The following is a 24,026-nucleotide window of genomic DNA, read 5'->3' as shown; positions in this document are numbered from 1 at the left end:
CAACACAGAGAGTCGGCTAACGTAACAGTCAACACCCTACCTGGTTGATTACGTTCTTCCAAAGATTGCTAAATTTGAGAGAGAGACAAAATATAGACACGGAGACACACAGGCACACACACAAGCAGAAAGAGATAACGCAGAGACACACAGAGAGACACACATACAGTGAGGGAAAATAATATTTAATCCCCTGCTGATTTTGAACGTTTGCCCACTGACAAAGAAATGATCAGTCTATAATTTTAATGGTCGGTTTATTTGAACAGTGAGAGAGAATAACAACAAAAAAATCCAGAAAAACGCATGTCAAAAATGTTATAAATTGTAGGCACACAGAGAAACAACGCCTCTGAGGGAGGGATGATGATTGCTTGTGTTTCAATCGAAACGTCGTATGCTATTATTTATTTATTTTCTCTTTCTACGTGACTTTACCAAAATAACCAAATTGTAATTCCTGCAGTCACGAAAGCTCCAAATCAAGTTTGAACCACCTCTACGGGGAGGATTTAAGTTTGTCTCTCTCTGCTTGTGTCTGTCTTTGTGTCTCCGTGTCTGTGTTTTTTTTTATCTCTCTCAAATTTCACACTTAACTGCTAACTAAGCAATCTTTGGAAGAACGTAATTAACCAGGCTATGCGTTGTGTTGACCGACTCTGTGTTGCATTGCATTACATTTCCAAATTTTACTAAGTTTGTTTAAGTGTGTTTTCGCTCTCTCTCTCTGTGTCCTCGTGTTGTAGTATTTCCTGCAGTCACGAAAGCTCCAAATCTCTTGACACGCTAACTTGTGTGTCTCTCTGTGTGTCTCTGCGTTATCTCTCTGCTTGTGTGTGTGTCACCGTGTCTATGTTTTGTCTCTCTCTCAAATTTAGCAATCTTTGGAAGAACGTAATCAACCAGGTAGGGTGTTGGCTGTTATGTTAGCCGACTCTCTGTGTTGTAATGCATTATATTTCTAAGGTTACTAGGTTTGTTTTCTCATTCATTTGTACCTGATGATGATTGCTTGAGTTGCAATTGTAACGTCGTATGCTATTATTTAAATTTCTTTCTACATTACTTTACGGAAAGAACCAAAGAGTAATCCCTGCAGTCACGAAAACTCCAAATCAATTTTCTTTCGGTAAAGTCACGTAGATAGAAAAATAATTAACAATCACAACGTTTCAATCGCAACACGAGCAATCGTCTTCAGGTGAAAAAATATACAGCAAATAGTTCTCCTGCTGTATATTTTTTCACCTGAAAACGATTGCTTGTGTTGCGATCGAAACGTCGTGATTTATTATTATTATTTTTCTTCTATCTACTTGACTTTACCGAAAGACCCAAAGAGTATGGACTTCCATGGTCAACTGCACTTCCGAGGTAAATTTTACTTCCATGGTAAACTTGACTTCCATGATAAATTGGACTCCCATGGGGTAAACTGCACTATGGTAAATTGGACTTCCATGGTAAATTTAACTTCTATGGTAAACAGGACTCCCATGGTAAATTGGACTTCCATAGTCAACTGAACTCCCATGGTAAACTCGACTTCCATGGTAAATTGGACTCATGAGGTAAACTGGACTCCCATGGTAAATTGAACTTCCATGGTAAACTGAACTCCCATGGTAAACTCGACTTCCATGGGGTAAACTCGACTCCCATGGTGTAAATTGGTCTTCCATGGTAAACTGGACTTGTCTAAGACGATGGGACTTTACAAGCTGACTGCCTATCAACAAAGATTTATTCACGAAGCCATCCATATATACAGACACAAACACAATTTAAACCGAGACGAAGGTTGTAAACTCAGCAATAATTGGAAAGATGTCATCAACCACTTTGGGTCAAAACTTGAATTTGTTTCCTTGTCAACTTCTACCGTCAGCAGTGTGGATGGGTGTAGCGAGGTGCAATCCCCCCTCCCATCTCTACCCCTCCCCCTCTCTCTCCCCCTTTGTCTAGTGTAGCCCTTTCCCCCGCCCACTCACTCTGGAGCCCTCATAAGGAGCTACATTTGGAGGCTTGCCCCGTCTTTGCTCTCCACCTGATGAAGACCGCTTGTGTTGCGATCGAGACGTCGTGGGTTTTTTTTTGCTTTTAATTTAGATTTTTGTTTTCAATCTACGCGACTTTATACCGAAAGAACCGAGAATATGGACTTCGATGGGCAGGGGTCGGCAACCAAAATAAAAACGAACCATTTGTTTCGAATTCGGTAAAAAAAACACACTCAATATTTTAAGAGCAGCACTGCAGTCCTTAAAGAGCCGCAGGTTGCCGACCCTTGCCCGAGGCCGTGTGTCACCACCCCGCAAATGCGAATGATTACGCAACGAGGCACGGCTGGACCACCAACGTTTACAAAACATCCTTCTTCCCTCCAAGTCGAGGGCAGGCAGAGATCGCCGCCTGCTGGATTCGCGACACTGCGGCTCGCGCGACTTGGGCGAGTGGGCAACTAGCGGGCACTGGCCAGAAATGCAGCTCAACGTCATGGCCATTGCTGGAAGCACTCGGCCATCAATCACGAAAGCATAAACCATCACGCGAACTCTGATCATCCTCGCAGCAGGCGACTTTTGGCTAGCCACCAAACCAAGATGGTCACTGCACCGCGCGCTTTCAGATGCGCTTCTGCGGCCGTCTGGTACACTCTTCCTTCAAATATTAGGAAACCACTGGAGCTACACACTTTTAAATGTATATTGAAAACTCATTCCTCCAAAACTGCTTTTTGTGTTGTTTGTTGTCCTTCCACCGCACCACTGATAGGCATGGTTGGCTACGTACCGTGCGAAAGAAGTTCAACATACATAGAGTTTTTTTCCCTTACTGTAAAGTTCCAAAGCAAGAAAGATTTCCGTAGGCTAATGGTACTTTGAAAGAGTCTGACACGAATATTTGAAATACATTGTATACATCCTACGGCCGTATATTTAAAAGCAGACTGTTCAACGCATGTGCTTGAAGGTACTACTCTATTCTTGAGCATGGCAATATGTTCAGGATCTGAATGCCAATGTCGAGGTCTGGCGAGCCACGAGAGGGCTTGCGGCCAGAGCTGGTGTTGTTTTGTAGTGTTCCTTCTCTGGTCATGGAGCGCAGGTTACAATGCTTCACCGTATGGTCCATACTCTTTGGTTCTTTCGGTAAAGTCACGTTGGTAGAAAAATCGTAGACCACGACGTTTCGATAGCAACACAAGCCATCGTCCTCAGGTGAGACAAACACAGCAGGCGGACTGCTGAGGCAAGAGGAGATGTAGCGAGAGAGCTACCGCCACCTTGCCTCAGCAGTCCGCCTGCTGTGTTGTTTCGCCTGAGGACGATTGCTTCTGTTGCTATCGAAACGTCGTGATCTCTTATTTTTCTACCTACGTGACTTTACCAAAATAACCTAAGAATATGGATTCCTGCAGTCACGAAAGCTTCAAATCAAGATACGGTCCATATTTAAGGTGCAAGACAAAATGACGACACTCGCACCCTACTCCCAGTTTCAAAACAAACCATATTCACACAATCCACAACCTTTCGTTTCAGAGAATACATGCCTAAAACACACCATGGGATTTAACAAGCGTGTAGAGAATCAATTATAAAAGAGCACTTTACGCAGGCATATAAACCACTTGCCAGGGTATCACATAAGGACAGCTTACTCAGCTCACAAGTGTGTATTGTTCATCGAACACCACTGCACGCCGTTACAACACACAGCCGTTGATGCTGTGCACTTTAATGTAAACATATATACGTAGGTTTTCCAACCAATTATAAAAAAAATGTTTACAACTTTTATTCAAACTCACAGTCTCAAATTTAAATAAAAAGTAGCTTCAACCACGGAAATCAAAAACAAACGAAATGTGGTTATTCGACACAGGCTGTCACCGAAGCAAAGGCATGAACACGGCTAGGGTCAGACAACGCATTCCTGGTGCAAACGGCTCACACCGAGGCGATTGTCTTTGGTATCGTGAGAAGTCCGTGCCGTGTAGCTCACTTTCTTCTTTTGGATTTAGGCAGTGGCGATTCTGAAAACGAAATCTCCTCAACGGAGCTCCTCTTACGCTTTTTTTCCTTCTTTGGGGCTTCTGGGTCAGAGGTCAAAGTTCCATTGGCCTCATGTCCCACGTCATTGCTCAGATAGCTGTATCCGTCGCTCAGTGGCACCGTGCTCCCCTCCTCAACCCTGTCACGCCGCCTCTTCTTCTTCTTCTTTTTCTTTTGATGGTCTGGGGTAACAGCAGCTTCGATTTGGCTCGTGCAAGCTTCTTCGACACTGCCAATCTCCGTGCAGAGTTCACCTTCAGGCTCCTCTTTCACAGGAAGCCGGGTGACGCCGTCACAGTTTGGTTCTTCTCCATCACTTTCCCCTTTCCTTTTTGATTTCTTCTTTTTTCTTTCTTTGTGACGATGCTCCACCACTTCCTCGACCTCCATCGTCTCCTCGACCTTGATCGTTACCCCGACCTCTCTCTTACGTTTTTTCTTCTCTTTCTTCTTCTCGCTCGGCGCAGAGTCTGTGTACTCGACCGGGACGTCCTGAACCTCCTGATGCTCCTGTTTCACGGCCCCATTCGCTTGCTCGGCATCACTCTCATCGGGAACTCTGCAGAGACAACAACAGGCCAATTACACATGCGCCCTTCATACACGCATTTTCATTGGATACATTCGAGCCAAATCAACGCAGAACCCTCCCAGCATGGGTGGTTTTCCACTCGCTATTTAAAGCTATGACACACTGGCCTCGCAAGGAATCCAAATACAGAACGGATCAAGGACCAAGAGTAGCCATAGGACCGGGCTAAGGACGGGTCCAATGCGTGCGACGTCAGTCGGTGGACAACTCAAGCATGGCGTCGTCGCATCATCATCATCATCATCTACGTGGGTCTCGACTCATTCATCGCACGTGGCGTCAGCGGGGCATGGCTTGGGTCTCGCAGTGGAAAAACAACCCGGCGGCTCGGTTGTGCAGGAGAAGAGACGGTGGTATGAGGCGCGGGTGTCGCCAGAGGCGACTACGCGAGGTCAAACGTGAGGCTGCCCTGCGGCGCTGACCCGAGGCCGATGAGGGAGCCGCGCACGAGCAGGACACCAGCCCAGTCAGAGTCGACGTGCGTCACGGTGAAGCGCACGGTGTCGCCGGGGACCAGCCGCGCCCCCTGCCACGGCGCGCCGGGCTCGTCGCTCGGGCAGGCCAGGGACGCGTTAAAGCAACCGTGCACCAGGCAGCCCACGTGTGCGCTGCCCACCTTGTTCACCACGCCCTGGGCAGGCAAGCAGGGGTGTATGGGGAGCACAGACGAGAGATTAGGCGTACAAGACACACAGGGATCACACAGGAGTGTACAGGATACACCCATGGTGTACTAACACACACATTTGATATATAGCACACACCCACACATACGAGTGTACAGGAATTGTAAACGCAGGGGGGGTGTCTAACCTTGGGCTACTGCAGGGCACTAAGCTGAGGCGTGTATGTTGAACTTCTTTCGCACCATGCGTAGACAACTGTGCTAATCGGAGGCTTGCTACCCGCAGTTAAAGAGAACCACATGGAATGGAGGTGGCCCGAGGCCACAGGCCTTGTGGCTGCATCAGATCGACCGTGGCTATCGGAACTCTTGGGGCCGGGAACAGAATTCGCTTGCGGACTTTCCCAGAAGCGACCCAAGAGGTTGATGCTGGAGACTGCGGATGCTGCGATGCACCACTCACGTGCCATCTCGGGATCAGCTACTGGGTAAATTATAATTACAATTACAGCAACACTGTTGACTGAAATTACAACATCATTTATTACATTGCATTCTGAATAATTGCAATTCTAATTGACCCAGGTGGACTGCTTGGGATACGCTCCCGCACTTGATTTGATCCGGCGTACACGGATCTCTCGCGCACACACGATTGTTACGGGGCGCACCTTGATGATGTCCCCTGGATTGGGGCGGAAGATCACAAAGTCCGCTTGGACGTCCATGTGGATGTATCCCTGATCATCGATGAGGTCGCCGAGACCGCTGAGGAGCTTGATGTTGTCGTAGGCGAGAGGAACCCCCTTGAGGCTGGAGGAGCGGAGCTGAGAGTCACAACTCAATATTGGGAATGGGCACGGCCCTTTTTATGTGCAAATGCTCGCAATAAGAATCTCTGTTTAGACTGCAGGAGGAGGAATCCGAGGAGCTACAAAGCTCTTTTTCACAGATGTGCAATATGGAGCGGCCGTGCAGTGGTTGGCGCAATGAGAGCTACGAACTCGGCCAGCTGAGTTCGATTCCCGGCCACAGATGTCAGTGATATCTGAACTGGTCCTGTGTGCCAGCCAATTCACAAACCAACATTGACCAGCGAGGCGAAGCATGGTCGACCTCCATCACCAACCGGGTGAAGCTTTCATCCAGAAGTGGATTGGACAAAGGATCTTTCACATCATTCACAACGTCCCTTACTCTCACTCCTCATATTTCCCTCACCCACTCGTCACTTTCTCACCGCTCATTCCAATTCACATTTCACTCTCTCCTCAACCCACTCTGCCTTCACTCACCCATCACCCTCACTCCTTTTGCCCCATCCCTCATTCTCTCCTAACCACTCATTCCCCCTCGCCCTTCATCACCCCCCCCCTGCTCACCCCTCACTAACTCCCCCACCACTCACTCCCTCCTGACCACGCACTCTTCACCCACTCTTCCTTCACCCCTCACACACCACCCATCACTCACTCTTACTTCACCCCCCAACTCATTCACCTCTCGCACGTCACTCTTCCTTCAACACTCACTCAAGTATTACCCATTACTCACCGCCTCATTGCACTCACTCCTCACTCTTCCTTCACCCCTCACTCACTACTCACCCCTCACTCACTACTCACCCCTCACTTACTACTCACCTCTCACTCACTACTCACCCCTCCCTCACTACTCACCCCTTACTCACTACTCACCCCTCACTACTCACCCCTCACTCACTACTCACCCCTCACTCACTACTCACCCCTCACTACTCACTACTCACCCCTCACTCACTACTCACCCCTCACCCCTCATTCACCCCTCACTCACTACTCACCCCTCACTCACTACTCACCCCTCCCTCACTACTCACCCCTCACTACTCACCCCTCACTCACTACTCACCCCTCACTCACTACTCACCCCTCACACGTCACCTCTCACTACTCACCCCTCACTCACTACTCACTACTCACCTCTCACTACTCACCCCTCACTCACTACTCACCCCTCACACGTCACTTCTCACTACTCACCCCTCACTCACTACTCACTACTCACCTCTCACTACTCACCCCTCACTCACTACTCACCCCTCACACGTCACCCCTCACACGTCACCTCTCACTTCTCACCCTCACTCACTACTCACCCCTCACTCTCTACTCACTACTCACCTCTCACTACTCACCCCTCACTCACTACTCACCCCTCACACGTCACCCCTCACACGTCACCTCTCACTACTCACCCCTCACTCACTACTCACCCCTCACTCACTACTCACCCCTCACTCACTACTCACCCCTCACTCACTACTCACCCCTCACTCACTACTCACCCCTCACTCACTACTCACCCCTCACTCACTACTCACCCCTCACTCACTACTCACCCCTCACTCACTACTCACCCCTCACTCACTACTCACCCCTCACTCACTACTCACCCCCCACTCTCTCCTCACCCCTCACTCTCTCCTCACCCCTCACTCACTACTCACCACTCACTCACTACTCACCACTCACTCACTACTCACCACTCACTCACTACTCACCCCTCACTCACTACTCACCCACTACTCACCCCTCACTCTCTCCTCACCCCTCACTCACTACTCACCACTCACTCACTACTCACTCACTACTCACCACTCACTCACTACTCACCACTCACTCATTACTCACTCACTACTCACCTCTCACTCACTACTCACCTCTCACTCACTACTCACTCACTACTCACCACTCACTCACTACTCACCACTCACTCACTACTCACCACTCACTCACTACTCACCACTCACTCACTACTCACCACTCACTCACTACTCACCACTCACTCACTACTCACCACTCAATCACTACTCACCACTCACTCACTACTCACCACTCACTCACCACTCACTCACTACTCACTCACTACTCACCACCCACTCACTACTCACCACTCACTCACTACTCACCACTCACTCACTACTCACCACTCACTCACCACTCACTCACTACTCACCACTCACTCACTACTCACCACTCACTCACTACTCACCACTCACTCACTACTCACCACTCACTCACTACTCACCACTCACTCACTACTCACCACTCACTCACTACTCACCACTCACTCACTACTCACCACTCACTCACTACTCACTCACTACTCACCACTCACTCACTACTCACCACTCACTCACTACTCACCACTCACTCACTACTCACCACTCACTCACTACTCACCCCTCACTCACTACTCACCCCTCACTCTCTCCTCACCCCTCACTCACTACTCACCACTCACTCACTACTCACTCACTACTCACCACTCACTCACTACTCACTCACTACTCACCACTCACTCACTACTCACTACTCACCACTCACTCATTACTCACTCACTACTCACCTCTCACTCACTACTCACTCACTACTCACCACTCACTCACTACTCACCACTCACTCACTACTCACCACTCACTCACTACTCACCACTCACTCACTACTCACCACTCATTCACTACTCACCACTCACTCACTACTCACCACTCACTCACTACTCACCACTCACTACTCACCACTCACTCACTACTCACCACTCACTCTTTCCTCACCCCTCACTCTCTCCTCACTCCTCACTCTCTCCTCACCCCTCACTCTCTCCTCACCCCTCACTCTCTACTCACCGCTCACTCTCTCCTCACCCCCTCCTCACCCCTCACTCTCTCCTCACCCCTCACTCTCTCCTCACCCCTCACTCTCTCCTCACCCCTCACTCACTACTCACCCCTCACTCACCTCTCACTACTCACCCCTCACTCACTACTCACCCCTCACTCACTACTCACCACTCGCTCACTACTCACCCCTCACTCACTACTCACCCCTCACTCTCTCCTCACCCCTCACTCACTACTCACCACTCACTCACTACTCACTCACTACTCACCACTCACTCACTACTCACTACTCACCACTCACTCATTACTCACTCACTACTCACTCATTACTCACTCACTACTCACCTCTCACTCACTACTCACCACTCACTCACTACTCACCACTCACTCACTACTCACCACTCACTCACTACTCACCACTCACTCACTACTCACCACTCACTCACTACTCACCACTCACTCACTACTCACCACTCACTCACTACTCACCACTCACTCACTACTCACCACTCACTCACTACTCACCACTCACTCACTACTCACCACTCACTCTTTCCTCACCCCTCACTCTCTCCTCACCCCTCACTCTCTCCTCACCCCTCACTCTCTCCTCACCCCTCACTCTCTCCTCACCCCTCACTCTCTCCTCACCCCTCACTCTCTCCTCACCCCTCACTCTCTCCTCACCCCTCACTCTCTCCTCACCCCTCACTCTCTCCTCACCCCTCACTCTCTCCTCACCCCTCACTCTCTCCTCACCCCTCACTCTCTCCTCACCCCTCACTCTCTCCTCACCCCTCACTCTCTCCTCACCCCTCACTCTCTCCTCACCCCTCACTCTCTCCTCACCCCTCACTCTCTCCTCACCCCTCACTCTCTCCTCACCCCTCACTCTCTCCTCACCCCTCACTCTCTCCTCACCCCTCACTCTCTCCTCACCCCTCACTCTCTCCTCACCCCTCACTCTCTCCTCACCCCTCACCTCTCCTCACCCCTCACTCTCTCCTCACCCCTCACTCTCTCCTCACCCCTCACTCTCTCCTCACCCCTCACTCTCTCCTCACCCCTCACTCTCTCCTCACCCCTCACTCTCTCCTCACCCCTCACTCTCTCCTCACCCCTCACTCTCTCCTCACCCCTCACTCTCTCCTCACCCCTCACTCTCTCCTCACCCCTCACTCTCTCCTCACCCCTCACTTTCTCCTCACCCCTCACTCTCTCCTCACCCCTCACTCACTACTCACCCCTCACCCCCTCACCCCCCCCCCTCACCACCACCCCCCCCCCCCGCTCACCTTTCCGAGTACCGCAGCAGCTCTGCGCCCAGCTGCTCCCCGATGCCGCTACGCAGTCGGCCCAGGTGGCGCGGGAACAGCGCCAGGTGCCGCACGCAGCTCTCGCTCACCAGGCCCGAGTCGGGGACCCGGGCGAGCCCCACGGCGCCCGCGAAGCCCGGGGCCCCCGACAGCCGCAACCCTCCCGCGAAAGCCGCGATCCCCGAAGCCGCGATCCCCGAAGCCGCGATCCCCGAAGCCGCGATCCCCGAAGACCCCGCCGGCCGGGGTCTTCGGGGATCGCGCGACCGCGCGCACGCCGTGGGAAGCGTGGCCGCCATGTGTTGAGGAATCGATTCGAGAGAGAGCGCGATAACAACGCGTGTCGATTTGATTCCACGCAATTTTGATGTTTCACAACGTGAGGCGCGGATCTGCTGCTGCTGCTTGGTGCCGCGTTAGCGGTGGTGCACACATAACAACACAGCCTCGACGGAGTCGTCAACAGGGCTGTTGAGTTTAGACGCGGTCATGGTGCTGCGTGCAGGTTGGTTCACTGCACGACTCCCGGAGCGAATGTGGTTGCAGGAATCGATGTCACTTGATTCCCTTCCTACCTGTAGAATCGATTCGTGAGGGCCACCCTATGCCCCACGCACGAGATAAGAGTCGAAATCGATTTTCGATTCAAATTTGTATCGATTACGCCGCTCTGGAGTCGAATGTATTAAAGGGAAATGCGCAGCCAGGCAATTTCGCTCTCACGTCGCTGCTCGGTGGAAGGGGCTTCCTCCACTAGAGGGAGCGCTCGGGCACACACATGTCTCTCTTTCTCGAGAGAGAGAGACAAAGAGTACTTGGGCTACTCTTGCAATCTGTCCTGGTGTCTTCGAAGAGGTGAGAGTACGACTGGAAATCTGTGAAAAAGGAGCTTCATCATCTAAATCAGTGGTTCTTAAACCTTTCAGTTTCAATTTATTTATTTTGGTATAGCCCTGTGAGCCATTCGGCTCTTGAATCGGGTGCAACCACAACAAACAAACAAAACACGAACAAGAAAACACCTTAAAGTGACTGACTGTGCAAACAGAAAATCCATGGGAAAAAAACAGGAAAATATTCCTGAAAAAAGCACCGTACACCAACGCTGTGTACAAAACATCCCAGTGGGATGCAAGTCAAACAACAACAACAACCACAAGAAAACTTAGATTAAGGCCATCAGTCTAACTCCGTACTACAACAAAACAAACATGTCCAAACCAAAAAACGGTTTCGAAAATCAACAAAAAATAAAGCCATAATTGCAACGTAACAGTGATCACAGGGACTGTGACAGAATTTCTACAATAAACTACATAAATAACATGTAACACCAAACCCTAGAGCCATAGCTGACTGCATGAGTTACTCCACAACAACAGAAGCATCAGTCGGAGTATCAAATTTTTCAATACACCTTTAAGATCAACACGCTAAATCAAAATACATATAATACTTTGGAGCGTCATCCGGAGCGAAACATTTTATGTTATCTTCTTTGGTTCTTTCGGTAAAGTCACGTAGAATGAGAATAAAATAATAAATAAAACAATGAAATTCTCACGACGTTTCGGCCACAATACAAGTGGCCTTCTTCAGGTAAAGGAACAAAAAACTGTCGAGACGACAGGGCTTTAATGAACGCTGCTAAGATTCGTAGCGTCTTTTAAGCTGGTTAAGGGAAGAGAGGCACCTTGACAAAGGGGTTTACATATTTAAATCGAAATGTTATTTTATTTTAGGCCACTGAATAGCAGTGGCAGCTAGGGGTGTACAACTCCTCTAGAGCAGTTTTGAGAGAATATCTCATTGGTAGCGATTCAAGTTGCAGTTTATTGGCAACAGCATTCCAGACCCTGGGGGCATCAATAGCAAAGGCCCTTCCTCCGGTTTTTGTACGGCAATAGGGAATGTGAAGCTGGTAAATGAGCGAAGACCTGAGGTCAAATTTGTTCTTTAAAACAGAGAGGAGATCCAGTAGGTAGTCTGCGGATTTTTTTTGTAAGTACATGGTGCACAAGCCGTCGAACATTAAGAGACGTTAAGTTTGACCCAATGTAGAGATCACAGTGGTGAGTCCTATATGGGCAGTTCAATGTAAATCTTAAGGCCGAGTGATAGATGGAATCAAGCTTCTTCAGTACAGTACTTTGGGCTGATTTATACACGATATCACAGTAGCACTTTAAAATGCCAGACGCATTCACTTCAGTTTTCAGTTTATTTATTTTTAACTTGCAGCCTGGCACCGCTTTGGTTCTCAGAAAAGGCATCTCGCACCCCCAGGTTCAGAATCACCGCTCGAAATAAAAATTATAAATAAAGATTATATTTTCGCAGAAAGAGCAGGACGTCATCACCCCTCTGCTCACCTCCCCAGTGTCTCGTGACGTCATCACCATTCTAATCTCCCCAGCGTCTCGTGACGTCATCATCCATTCTCATCTTACGTCTCGTGACGTCACCCCTCTGCTCACCTCCCCAGCGTCTCGTGACGTCGTCACCCCTCACCAGCGTCTCGTGACGTCATCACCTTTTTCACCTCCCAGCGTCTCGACGTCGTCACCCCTCTGTTCACCTCCCCATCGTCGCGTGACGTCATCATCCCTTTCACCTCCCCAGCGTCTCGTGACGTCATCACCCTCCCCAGCGTCTCATGACGCCATCACCGCCTTTCGCTCCCACCGCGTCTCGTGACGTCATTACTCCCCTTCACAACCTCGCCCCAATCTCGCTGACGTCATTTCTCCTCTCCTGAAAACCCCAGTGTCTCTGACGTCATAACACCATTCTCCACCTGACCCCAAAATAGCGTGACGTCATCCCGGTGCGTGACAGACAGACAGCCAAACAAGCGTGGTGTTGTATAGAGCTTTATCACCAGGTAACATCTCGTTAAGATTAAAGTTTCTTTCAAAGGAAAACCTGGGTAAAACCAATACACAAGCGCAACAGAACGATATCATTTTAACACGTAGGCTTTCGCGACCAATATCCATAACAGTTTTTTTTTGGTTTAGATCGCGATCTAAACCAAAAAAAAACCCTTATTAAGAACGATATCATCACTATGCAATCTCGTCACACGGACCACACACCGCACTCGATTCCAAGAAAAGCTTATGAAGCATGTTTCACCCTGCAGAGGAATGAGCCTTGTTTGAAATTAACCTCTCCGATTAAATTCCTTTGGTGGATTGTTCGCTAAACGGAGCAGGCAGCTCAAAGCCACGGGGGGACTGCACGCACGCACACACGTGAGAGAGCTGCCCTCCAGTGGGCGGTGATGGAACTACAAGATACCGATTTAACACATTCCTGCGGAGGGAGCTGGTAGGAACGTCGGGGTGCTCGGTCAATGGCCAGGGTCAACAACGGCGGCACCACGTGGTGTATTCCGCAAATATGCCCGACTGTGAGGGCGGGCACAAGCCGGCGTGAGTAGGTGAAACGTTGAGTTTTATAAGGGCACCACGGGGTGACCAACCCCACCCCTCCCATTTTTGGATGCACGACGGACGGACACAATAATCCCCTGTGGGCTGGTGTAACCAGAAGTTCCTACCAGTAAAATGTCAACACTGTGGCCTTAAAGAAGAATGCACAGTGATAGGCGACGTTTCAGGCCATAGGCCATCTTCACAGCACACACAGATAGGCCCAGCGTGGTAGTAGAGTGCCATTTGGCCTCTCGACCGGCTAGCAAGAGCATGTGGCATGAGTGTTAACCACGGCGATCCTGTAAGCATGCAGCAAACACGCCGAACACTGCTGTGCCATGTCACCGCCTTGAAGACGAAACCCACCAAACTCTTCGATAAAGACCGCAAAACCGGACAACCGCGTTGATTTAAAAGATACCCTTTATTTAGTTTTAGTATGTGTACACGTCCAGTCTTTTTTAACTTCAACATCCTGTACAATCTAGTGTAAAATAAAAAGGCAAAGTGCTATTTGTAATTGTTTTTTGTATTATTATTTTAAAAACGCCGTGATAATCGTCAGACTCGATTGAGGATGGGCTGACTGAAGCAATTGGAAAGAACCCCCCGCCCTCCCCGAACCACTGTGAGGACAGTTAGGCACATAATGGACACAATTAATGTACAAATACATACACACCTATCGGACCTTATTTACAAACGGGGCGTTGAGCGCGTGTGGAAAAGGGAGACGGTGTGCTGTTCTGTACATGCCAAAAAACTGGAAAGCCACACCAAACATTTACATTTAGTACACCGTTACAATATTTCACAACACGGCACGGCCCTCAATCTACATCGTGTGCTCTTAAAATCGTTAAAACTCAGAATGCATAATAATACGCGACCGCACAATTTAGTGGAAACCGGTGAAAATTAAAACAAAAATATCGCAGTTTATTGTTTTAAGGGGGAACACCTCGGGCCAATATTAGAGCGCGCTAGAAATGTGTACCTTCCACAATACAGTACGTTCCAAATATTGCACACGTGTGGACTTGTACTGCGGATTGTGCACGAAAGTTCAGTCTGGGGGGAGCGGAGGACAGTGAGTGCACCTTCATCACGTGGAGCGTCCACGTGGAGTTGTTGCCCGATTACACTGTAAGGTTTACGCTGGCCAACGTTGCTGCACATCTCATCGGTGCAACGGCAGCACGGACAACATTGGCGGATGCGCGTGTGCTGGAGGGAGGTTGGGCGATGAAAAAGAGAGGGTCAAACAGCAAGCTGGACTTTGGATGAAGCATTTGCATAATAAAAATGTAAACAATCTATGCAAAGTAGCACTGCAGGAAAAAAATTTGTGCCATGGGGCCAATGGAGAAAAAAAAAATCAGCTCCCAAGCATGCAAATTACACACGAGCGTGCCACCATCACGGTACTCGGCGAGGGACAATCATTTTTGTTAAATAATCTCCTTGATCCCATCACTTTACAAATGCCCAGGCAGGCCGGAGGAAACACACGCGCGCAGCCCTTGGCTAATGTAGCATTTACAGTTTGCCAGGTGATAATTATATTCTCATTATACACTAGTTAAGTGGGCACAATAAATTTGAATCGTACAGATATGAATGTTCCATTGTGCACGATCACATGTTGCACGAATCCATTTGAGTTGTCGACCCTTCCCGCTGCACCCATAGCTCACGTGCCATGCGTGTTTGGGCAATGATATTTCCAGCTCAATTGACCAATGGGGGCTGGAGGGGAGCGGGGGAAGGGGGCGTTTGCAATGTGTATAACGGAACGCGGATTTTGAAATGTTGGGACTGCAAAAAGAAAAAAAAATCTACTCCCATTTGTTGCTTGTATAACAGCTCTAATTCGAAATATTACAATTTCCCTGTAAACATTGTACTACGATAAGTTTTAAATAAATGTCCTCAACCATTTTCTCACAAAATGCACCATTTGCTCGTCCTGATGTCCCATTACTGGATTTCCAATCCCGAGGTTAGGGTGTGGGTGTTCGTCATTAAAGTTCTATATTGACAGGTAGGCTATGACCCAACGAAATATAACATCCACATCGGTGCCATTCTGCAAGACATCTTAAATAATTAGTACTGCTGTTCCATTATATAAACAATCACTTTTGCGTAAATACTACGATTTCATACAACTTCGATTGGTCACCAAAACTGCCGAGAGACGTACAATTTGTGGATGTGCGCCGGCTTGGGGAAGAAATACATTAGAGTGGTTAAAACGCTGACCGTGTCATTCGAATTTGAGACAAAAATCATACAGTAGCTTAGTGCCCTCCATTGCACGTGTCCGTTGAAGACACGCAGGTGCTCTCTTAAAAAAAGAATCTTCACAGAAGCCTCAGGAGACTGGATACAAGGCCTCGGGGTAGTCGATGCATGGTCAAAGCATTTTCAAGTCTGGACGTCAACCGCCAACAGCCACGAAATTCACAATAAAATCCAAACGGCTCCAAGGCGGGAGTTCCGATCCGCCACGCTCCACGCGGCGTGACAACTCGCGCACAAGCGTGCCCACAAATTGCCGTGGCTTCCCATGCCGGGCCACGACGCTCGTGCCGCGCCGCCGAGCGGCAAAGAGGAGGGTGGCGTGAAGGCAGAGCGAGACGGCGCGTCGGCGCACAGCAGCGTCCGTGTCACCTCCTGACCGAGACACCCTTGGCACTGCCCGTGGGCGAGCGGCCGTGGAATGCTTGTAAGCGCGGAGAGCGAGAGTGCAGGCGTAGGAAGAGCTGGTGCAGCCGGTTCTTGGGGTAGAGGCTCTCCAGCAGGCCCTCCAGGCACACGTACAGCAGACGGCGGTTCAGCTGCCGGTGCTGGAACATCTCAAACACGCGCAGCAGGCCCTTGCGCATGGTCTCAGCGCCCAAGATGTGCTTGAGCTCATCTGCGAGTGAGGAGGAGAATAAGCTCAGTAAAATGCGCATGAATTGCGTAGTTTTCCAGCACGCATTTGTTTTGGGAAATATTTCATTAGCGGCATAGGAAGCTGACGGATAGCTGTTAGGAGAAAAAAATATTACTTTTTGCCTGTTTTGTATCTCCCAAGTTTTAGGCAACGCTTTGATCAATTTGGCCGGTTATAAATATGCCAAGTCCCTTACAGCAACACAACCGTATACAAATGTTTTGCTCATATTGGATTAGCTATAATAAAGGTATTCCCCCGCTGTTACAGAAAGAGGGACAGACGGAGAGAGCAAATTTATAAACGCTTTCAACAAACAACATTGAGTAGAGACAGCGGTATTGGCAACCACGTTTTTAGAGCAGACAAGTTAACACGTAGAGTTTCAGTGGCACGAGTTCGTTCTGACTGCCAGAGAGAGAATGTCGCTCGCTCGATTGCTCGCTCGGGGTGTAGACGGCGCCGCGGCCGGTGCGTCACTTCTGGGGCGGTAGTTCGGGTGCCGTCAACGGAATTACCCGGCATGCTGCTCAACATCTTGACTTGGGCCGCCACCCTCGTCCTCATGTGGGTGTGCAGGTTCCGTGGGGGTGGCGTTTCGGCCAGTATCCCTCCAGGCCAGAGCGAATCCCTGCAGGGCACAGCCGGCACACGGGCACACTTCACGGTGGGGACCTCCTTGGCCTGCTAAGAACGGAGAGTGGACTTGGACAGGGCACGTCGTAAGAATGGATGGTGGCTGGTGGTAACGATGGAGCGCCAGCCAATAGAGGTGACACGCGTGAGAGGATGGTCACCATGTAGCCAGATTGTCCGTCTTCTCAATGCCAGTGAGGGCTTCAAGGGTTGGCTCACGATCATCATCAGACATCTATTCACCGCCGGATAAAGCCCCAAGCTGTTGCCTTCTCTTGCAGTCTTGTGATGCAACTCACTGACCGCTGACGGCTTGCATTTTAAAGCGCCCTGGAAAGGGCGCGAAATAAATCCGAAATAGAATAGAATCTACAACCTACTGGTGAATCCCTGCAGTCACGAAAGCTTTAAATCTAAATTTAACCTACTAGTAACTGAGCTGATAGTATTCCTCCATCTCTACGGTGGGTGTCCTTCTCCAGCGTATTCCATCCTTTTGGCTAGCGCTCAGTCATCAATCTCGACCACCGGCCATCATCCCTTCCCTCGTGACTTCTCCTGGCCAAGCCCAGTTAGTTTTGTTAGCACTCAATATGACATCTCTAACTTGTGTATGTTCACTAGTCCACATGCGCCCCATCTCCATCTTTCGGTGTCATTCCAAGCTGTCGAGGTTTATAAACCATACTTCGCAGGCAAGTAATACACAACATTCATAATAAAGGTTTTTGGGTTAGAACATCCTCCCCCCCTCCAACTGTTGAAGAGTGAATCCACAACATTTACAGTTTGAATTCACTCTTCAACACACCGGTGGGCTAAAGTAGTGAACTAATTGTCTTTTGTCAACGTGACACTTTATTTTGCTGATTGGCCGTGTCGGGTGGTGGAGGGTTACGACACATTTATAAATAACGCGATCTAACCCAAAAACCTTTATTATGAATAATATTGGTCGCGAAAGCCTACGTGTTAAACTAATGCACAACATGTTAAGCAAAGTATTCCAATATGGATTACCTGCAGCCCCAGGGGGCCCTGTGGCTTAGAGGCCCCTCCAATAACTTCACAAACGTTACAGTTTGAATTCACTCTTCAACACACCGGTGGGCTAAAGTAGTGAACTAATTGTCTTTTGTCAACGTGACACTTTATTTTGCTGATTGGCCGTGTCGGGTGGTGGAGGGTTACGACACATTTATAAATAACGCGATCTAACCCAAAAACCTTTATTATGAATAATATTGGTCGCGAAAGCCTACGTGTTAAACTAATACACAACATGTTAAGCAAAGTATTCCAATATGGATTACCTGCAGCCCCAGGGGGCCCTGTGGCTTAGAGGCCCCTCCAATAACTTCACAAACGTCTATGAATAGGAAATAAATGTATTAAAGCTTTCGTGACTGCATAAAATTACTCATTGGTTTTTTCGGTAAAGTCACGTATGACGTGTCACGTCATACTTATGTATGACGTGACTTATGACGTGACTTTACCGAAAAAACCAATGAGTAATTTTATGCAGTCACGAAAGCTTTAATACTTTATTATCACACTTCTACGGGGAAGTTACCGTTGTAATTATGTGTAAGCTGTGCCCTTTTTTGAGCTGCCGTTTTGTATTTACAAGAGGTGGTCCTTTTTTGAGCTGCCGTTTTGTATGTGTAAAATGTGCGTGTTTGAGCTGCCGCTCTCGCTCTGGCCCCTCCCCCCCTCCAACTTTATTTCCTATTTAAGCTTCTGTTCATCCCTCCCCCACCCCCCTCTCTCTCTATCTGCCTCCCTGTCCGTCTTTCCTCCCTCCTTACCTCTTGGTGGACTTGTATATGTATTTCTACTGACCGTGTACCTCGTATTTTTCATTCTATCTATGCTGGTATGTGCAATCCAAAGGTTGAACACGAAATTTAACACTTCTGAAATTCGTGGTCCGCCAGGAAGTGTCTTAACCGTGTTGTTGGCCTGACTGGATGTGCTTCACATAATGTTTTTTCAGGTTTGTTGAATTCTCGTCTCTCATCTTTTTGTTGTATTTACCTCCGTGATTTGTTCTTGACACCTGATGAAGATCGCTTGCGTTGTGATCGAAACGTCGTGATTGTTTTATGTTTTAATATAATTTTATTGTATTTCTACATACGTGACTTTACCGAAAAAAACAATGAGTAGGAAATAAATGGTTTGGCTCATTGCAGCTTTCACTAGTTTTATACAGATCATTTACATATACATACAGCACCTTGCGGCTACTTGGGCTGTTGGTCAAATCTAATAACACACAATAGCATACAAAAACACATGTGGTCGTCCGTGAGAGATGATATCGCTCTTACCGAAATCGCTTGACATATTCTGCCACCTGCTCCGGTGATGTCATCAAGTCGACATGGTCAACAATTTTCCTGAAAATAAATATCAATATTCAGATTCACTCCACTATCAAACACAACTGAAAAATGCGAGTGCAAACATAAGATTTGTTTTACATTGTACAGGATAAATGCACTAATAATAATTTATGGCTCTTTGTTAATAGCGCTGCCAGAAGAAGGCCTTTCCACACCGTGTCAGTAATGGAGGCTTAGTTGACCATACTCCACGCAAAGGAGTTGGCAAAGGTGTGGGGGGGAAAGGGGTGACTGGCCATTCGGATAACACTCACCATTGTTGTCAGCTGTGACCGGGAAATCCAACTGTGGCCACCAGGTTCAGAGCAGCGCGAACCACTGCACAACCGCTCCGCTCTACCCCCCGAAAATTAATTTAGGCTTGGCCAGGGGTCGGCAAACCTGTGCCTCCGGAGCCGCATGTGGCTTTTTACGGACTACTTCGTGACATCATGTATGTCTGTACGTATGCATGTGTGTATGCATGTCCAACACCAGTGACGATTATCTGAACTGGTCCTGGGCCTCCCCTAGGTCGACTCAGCCTCAAATAAGTACCTGGTGCGATGTTTAAACATCGCCATGAGGGAGACAAAGGCGTTCAGGCATGGTGTTTGGTCACCCACCCCCTGGTGTACTGTGCTAACAGCACTTGCCCCATCAGTCTGTTACAGGCTATACAGGGGATCTTTGTCTTTGTTTACGTATGTGTGTATGTATTCACGTGGCCTCGAAGTGCACCTGGCCTGACACAGGCGCCATGGTGCTATCACTTAGTGGTGAATGGCGGATATTGGTATTGGTGTATGCATGTATTCACATGCATTGTGGCTCTAGAAATAGAGTTTTGTACCGAATTTGAAAAAAAAAAAAAATTCCTGTTAGTTTGGTTGCCGACCCCTGGGGCCCAGGCTTATCAACGCGCATGTCAGCCCGTGGACTTGCACCCGCACTTTCACGAGCTGCATCACGGATGCCAAGCTGCGTGGTTGTAAAACAATATTTACGGACGTTTTTCCAAAGCGGCAACTGTGCACGGAGAAAGTTTCCTTTTCCCCCCGCCGCCGTGTTTCACTTGCTGAATTATATATTACGTAACGCACAATTGGTTAAGTATCTTTTTAAATATATATATCAGGATGATAAATAAAACGTCAACCTTGTTGTTGTAATGGCTCTTGCTAACTCTTTCCCTTGTAAAGAACTTGAAAGCAGCGATTAATTTATCACTTTATAGGTTTTGTTATCTCTTGTTTGTCGACTGCTCAGCGCCCTTGGAATGGCTTGCCACGTCACATCGTCATCGCTGAATATCGTCATTATGACATCCTGAATTATAAAATTACTTTTGCATGTCAATGTAATTCTGTGTTGCACCGTGGCTTTTAGGCATGTAACAATAAATGCATGCATTACTGTTCATAATTCATTGGCTCATGTGTGATTAAAGTTTAATTCGAATTTGTAAAAATTATACGCAAATGGTATGCTCATGTTACATTGAAGCCGATGGAGCAGACAAACCTATGAACATGAGACAGACCAAGCAAGAAACGATACATATGGGACAGTAACCACAAAAGAGAGGGCTGTATATTCTTGAATCTGCACGTTTTAAAGCAGGGGTGGGAAATGTCCGGCCCACGAACCGTATAAGGCCCGCAAAATCATTTGGGTCTGGCCCTGCCAAGGCAACCGCAGGCGGGACTCGAAATTCAATAAATCTCGGAGCAAACCTGGAAAAGCAGTTGCAAGTAGCAACATCGTGAATACCAGCTGACAACATCACCATGCCTCGCCAAAGAGAAGCAGTTCCAGCCATACAATTAGGGGCGAGTTAATTAAATGTTTAACCAAATATAACAGGCTAATTTTTAAGTTGATAATTTAGTATGGCCCGCGAATGATGTTATACATATCCAAATGGCCCTTGGCAGAAAAAAGGTTCCCCACCCCTGGTTTAAAGCCATGCTGCAAGGATCACCTCTGCCACACTTGCTATGAATGGCTGAAACTAAGCTCTGGTTGTGTACTCTATGGTTTAAATACAAGCACTTGTGACAGGATATGTCAACGCAATTTTTTTTTATTTGTATGCAAGCACTGTTTATTCTTAATCCTGTGTGCAGTTCGTTTTGGCGGTGGATATTGTGTTCACGATTGTTGTTTTTGCTCTTGTCAGTTTGCAGATTCCCTTCCTACATTGTCCTGTAACTGCCGCCTCTACCGACGGTTTTGGGCTGTGGCTGTCCTTGTAGCAGAGCTGCTAAGCTCAATGGGGCTTTACCAGCTGAGATAATGAAACCGATTCATATCACAAAGCATCGAACCGCTGTAGGGGTGAATGATTAGCGTGCCACGTAATAATACCTGTTAATCATGTCTCCGAACGTGGCGCGTATAAACTGCTGGAGTAAGTTCTTAATGTTTCGTCTCAGCCACTGGTTCCGATCCTTCAGGTCAAACACTTCGTCCATGAGCAGCAGCATGATCCGCAGAGGCAGGTTGTCGTCAGCCTGGGACAGAAAGGAGACGGGGGGGGGATCAGAGAATGATCGCACAATTGGGGAGACGGGGGTGGGGGGGTGGTCTGGCAAGGGTCCCGCGATCGGGAGATGGGGGGGTACGGAGTGGGGGACAGAGGAATGGGGACGGAGGGGGGTGGGGAGTGAGGGGGCGGGGACTGAGGGGGAGGGGACCACGACTCACGTTCTCGTCGAGCTGCGCCGACACACGGCAGTCGTCGAGTACAGTGGGCCGCGTGTTGCGCGGCAGCAGCGTGGGCACCTGCGGCGCCAGCACACGCCGTAGACTTCACGTTAACACGGCGCGGAGAGACACCGGGCTAACCACGTGCCCATTCCATTTCACCACGTGCGCTGCCATTCAATGCAATTAAAACTACCGGCGTGGTGGGATGCCAAGAACGTTGCGTATATGCAGACATTCGATTTCATTAAAACACAGACCCCGCAGCATTCATCTCGATACATACGCTGCCATTCCATTCTATCAAAGTACTTTCTTAGTATTCATTCCATTATTTGGTTTGTTCTATCAATTATAACCCAACAAGATAGCAATTTTACGTGCTTGGGATTTTATACACACACAAAAATGGTATGGGTTATATTAAGAACTCAAATGCATCGTCCAGCAAATAAAATTGACAACAATGAATTAAGACATTTATCAATTGGTTTTAGTCATTTGACAAAATTATGTTTTGCAAGAAAGTTGCTGTTTAAATTAATATAGCCACGATTATGCCTTGTTTGGGTTGCTGCCCGAAAACAATGCTGCGTGCCAATGGGACTCATCTAGCTGGTACCAAAATGATGTTTCTTTGCATGTTTTACCACACGCATGTGTGGATAATGCATACTTTATGCCTTGCAATGGGAGTCTCTGGCGTTTTAACATCTTCACACCTCCTGTATTACTGCCAGAAAGGGTAAAGCCTAATATTTTTCCATCACAATGCTGCGTGCATTATACACGTAGTATGGTGACGTCACGTGGCATGCGCGGCATGATGGAAGGAGTGATCCAATGGTCGCAGTCACACTTCTTGCTTTTGGAATGTCACATTTTGCATGTATTATCACTCTTAAAGAAGGTAGTCTTCTTTCCAAAATATGACTGCGGTCACCGAACATAGCAACGCCACTGCCCACTTCGATCGTTCGCCGGCAGCGTTTCAGACATTCCCCAGGAGGCTACCTCCTGAAGCCGTCCGCTAGCTCGCACACCAACCTCGACACGGACGTACGGACGCTGCCGATCGACTACCTGCCGTAGGAAAGAATAACAAGCGAGGTACGTGCATGCTCAAGGAAAACGTGGCCCCTTTTGGTCTTGGCACGACACCCGATAATCGAGATAAGCGGGTGTCCAGGGTCCCTGGCGGTGACCTTCGCACTGGGCACGCCACGCACCTTGCTGCTGAAAATCTTGAACTCGTTGTTCAGCTTGTCCGACATGCGGCCCATGTTGTCGGAGACGCGCGTCATGCCCTCGACGAAGTTGTCGGGGAAGGCGCGCACCGCGTTGGACACGTTGCGCACCGAATTGCGCAGCGGGTTAACCAGCGTGTCCATCTGCGGCGGTGCCGGAATGCACGCATGCATGCCGCGGTCAGCCCCTACCCCCCTGCATTCCAGCTCCCCTCGATGGTGGTGGAAAATCTCGGGAGGAAAACCCATTTAACCGTGGCACGCTTACAATACAGTGTGGATTCATATCGCATCTGATAGAATATATGGTGTGGATTCGAATAGCATCTACGTGTGACAGCATCTCAAGACGCAGCGCAGAAACGATAGGAATGAAGGCATCAGTCAGGCAGAGAAAAATAAAGAGGC

At 48.6% G+C, this 24,026-nt stretch overlaps 2 protein-coding genes across 2 annotated transcripts in view; both read right to left on the bottom strand.

Moving 5' to 3' along the window:
* Positions 1 to 240: 240 nt before the first annotated feature.
* On the bottom strand, positions 241 to 11,757 carry POLR1F (RNA polymerase I subunit F). The gene is made up of 4 exons (XM_032951669.2): positions 10,232 to 11,757; positions 5,947 to 6,088; positions 5,073 to 5,281; positions 241 to 4,617 (listed from the first exon to the last, which is right to left on the bottom strand). Exons 1-4 carry the CDS (start codon positions 10,549 to 10,551, stop codon positions 4,005 to 4,007), a joined length of 1,284 nt encoding a protein of 427 aa, XP_032807560.2. The 5' UTR covers positions 10,552 to 11,757; the 3' UTR covers positions 241 to 4,004.
* Positions 11,758 to 14,097: 2,340 nt separating this feature from the next.
* Positions 14,098 to 24,026, bottom strand: part of SNX13 (sorting nexin 13) — a 55,547-nt gene continuing 45,618 nt past the window's right edge. The window contains exons 21-26 of the mRNA XM_076066070.1: positions 23,601 to 23,762; positions 22,372 to 22,449; positions 22,033 to 22,178; positions 19,609 to 19,677; positions 17,155 to 17,267; positions 14,098 to 16,615 (exon numbers count right to left, since the gene is read on the bottom strand). Coding sequence (XP_075922185.1) covers positions 16,365 to 16,615; positions 17,155 to 17,267; positions 19,609 to 19,677; positions 22,033 to 22,178; positions 22,372 to 22,449; positions 23,601 to 23,762 — 819 coding nt within the window. The 3' untranslated portion in view covers positions 14,098 to 16,364. The remainder of the gene's footprint in view (positions 16,616 to 17,154; positions 17,268 to 19,608; positions 19,678 to 22,032; positions 22,179 to 22,371; positions 22,450 to 23,600; positions 23,763 to 24,026) is intronic.

The sequence above is a fragment of the Petromyzon marinus genome, chromosome 10, assembly GCF_048934315.1.
Source record: "Petromyzon marinus isolate PM22_M1 ecotype Great Lakes invasive population chromosome 10, UKy_Petmar_22M1.pri1.0, whole genome shotgun sequence".
Taxonomy (NCBI): Eukaryota; Metazoa; Chordata; class Hyperoartia; order Petromyzontiformes; family Petromyzontidae; genus Petromyzon; species Petromyzon marinus.
Note: the sequence above shows the minus strand (reverse complement) of the source record. Positions and strands in the feature narration are given on the sequence as shown.

What these genes read in the sequence shown, in the direction of transcription:
- POLR1F (XM_032951669.2), bottom strand. Translation starts at nt 10,551, where the DNA reads ATGGCGGCCACGCTTCCCACGGCGTGCGCGCGGTCGCGCGATCCCCGA. An exon ending in CTGCTGCGGTACTCGGAAAG is followed by an intron (nt 6,089 to 10,231) that starts GTGAGCGGGGGG and finishes CCGCTCCTCCAG; the next exon opens with CCTCAAGGGGGTTCCTCTCG. An exon ending in GGCTCCCTCATCGGCCTCGG is followed by an intron (nt 4,618 to 5,072) that starts GTCAGCGCCGCA and finishes TTGTCTCTGCAG; the next exon opens with AGTTCCCGATGAGAGTGATG.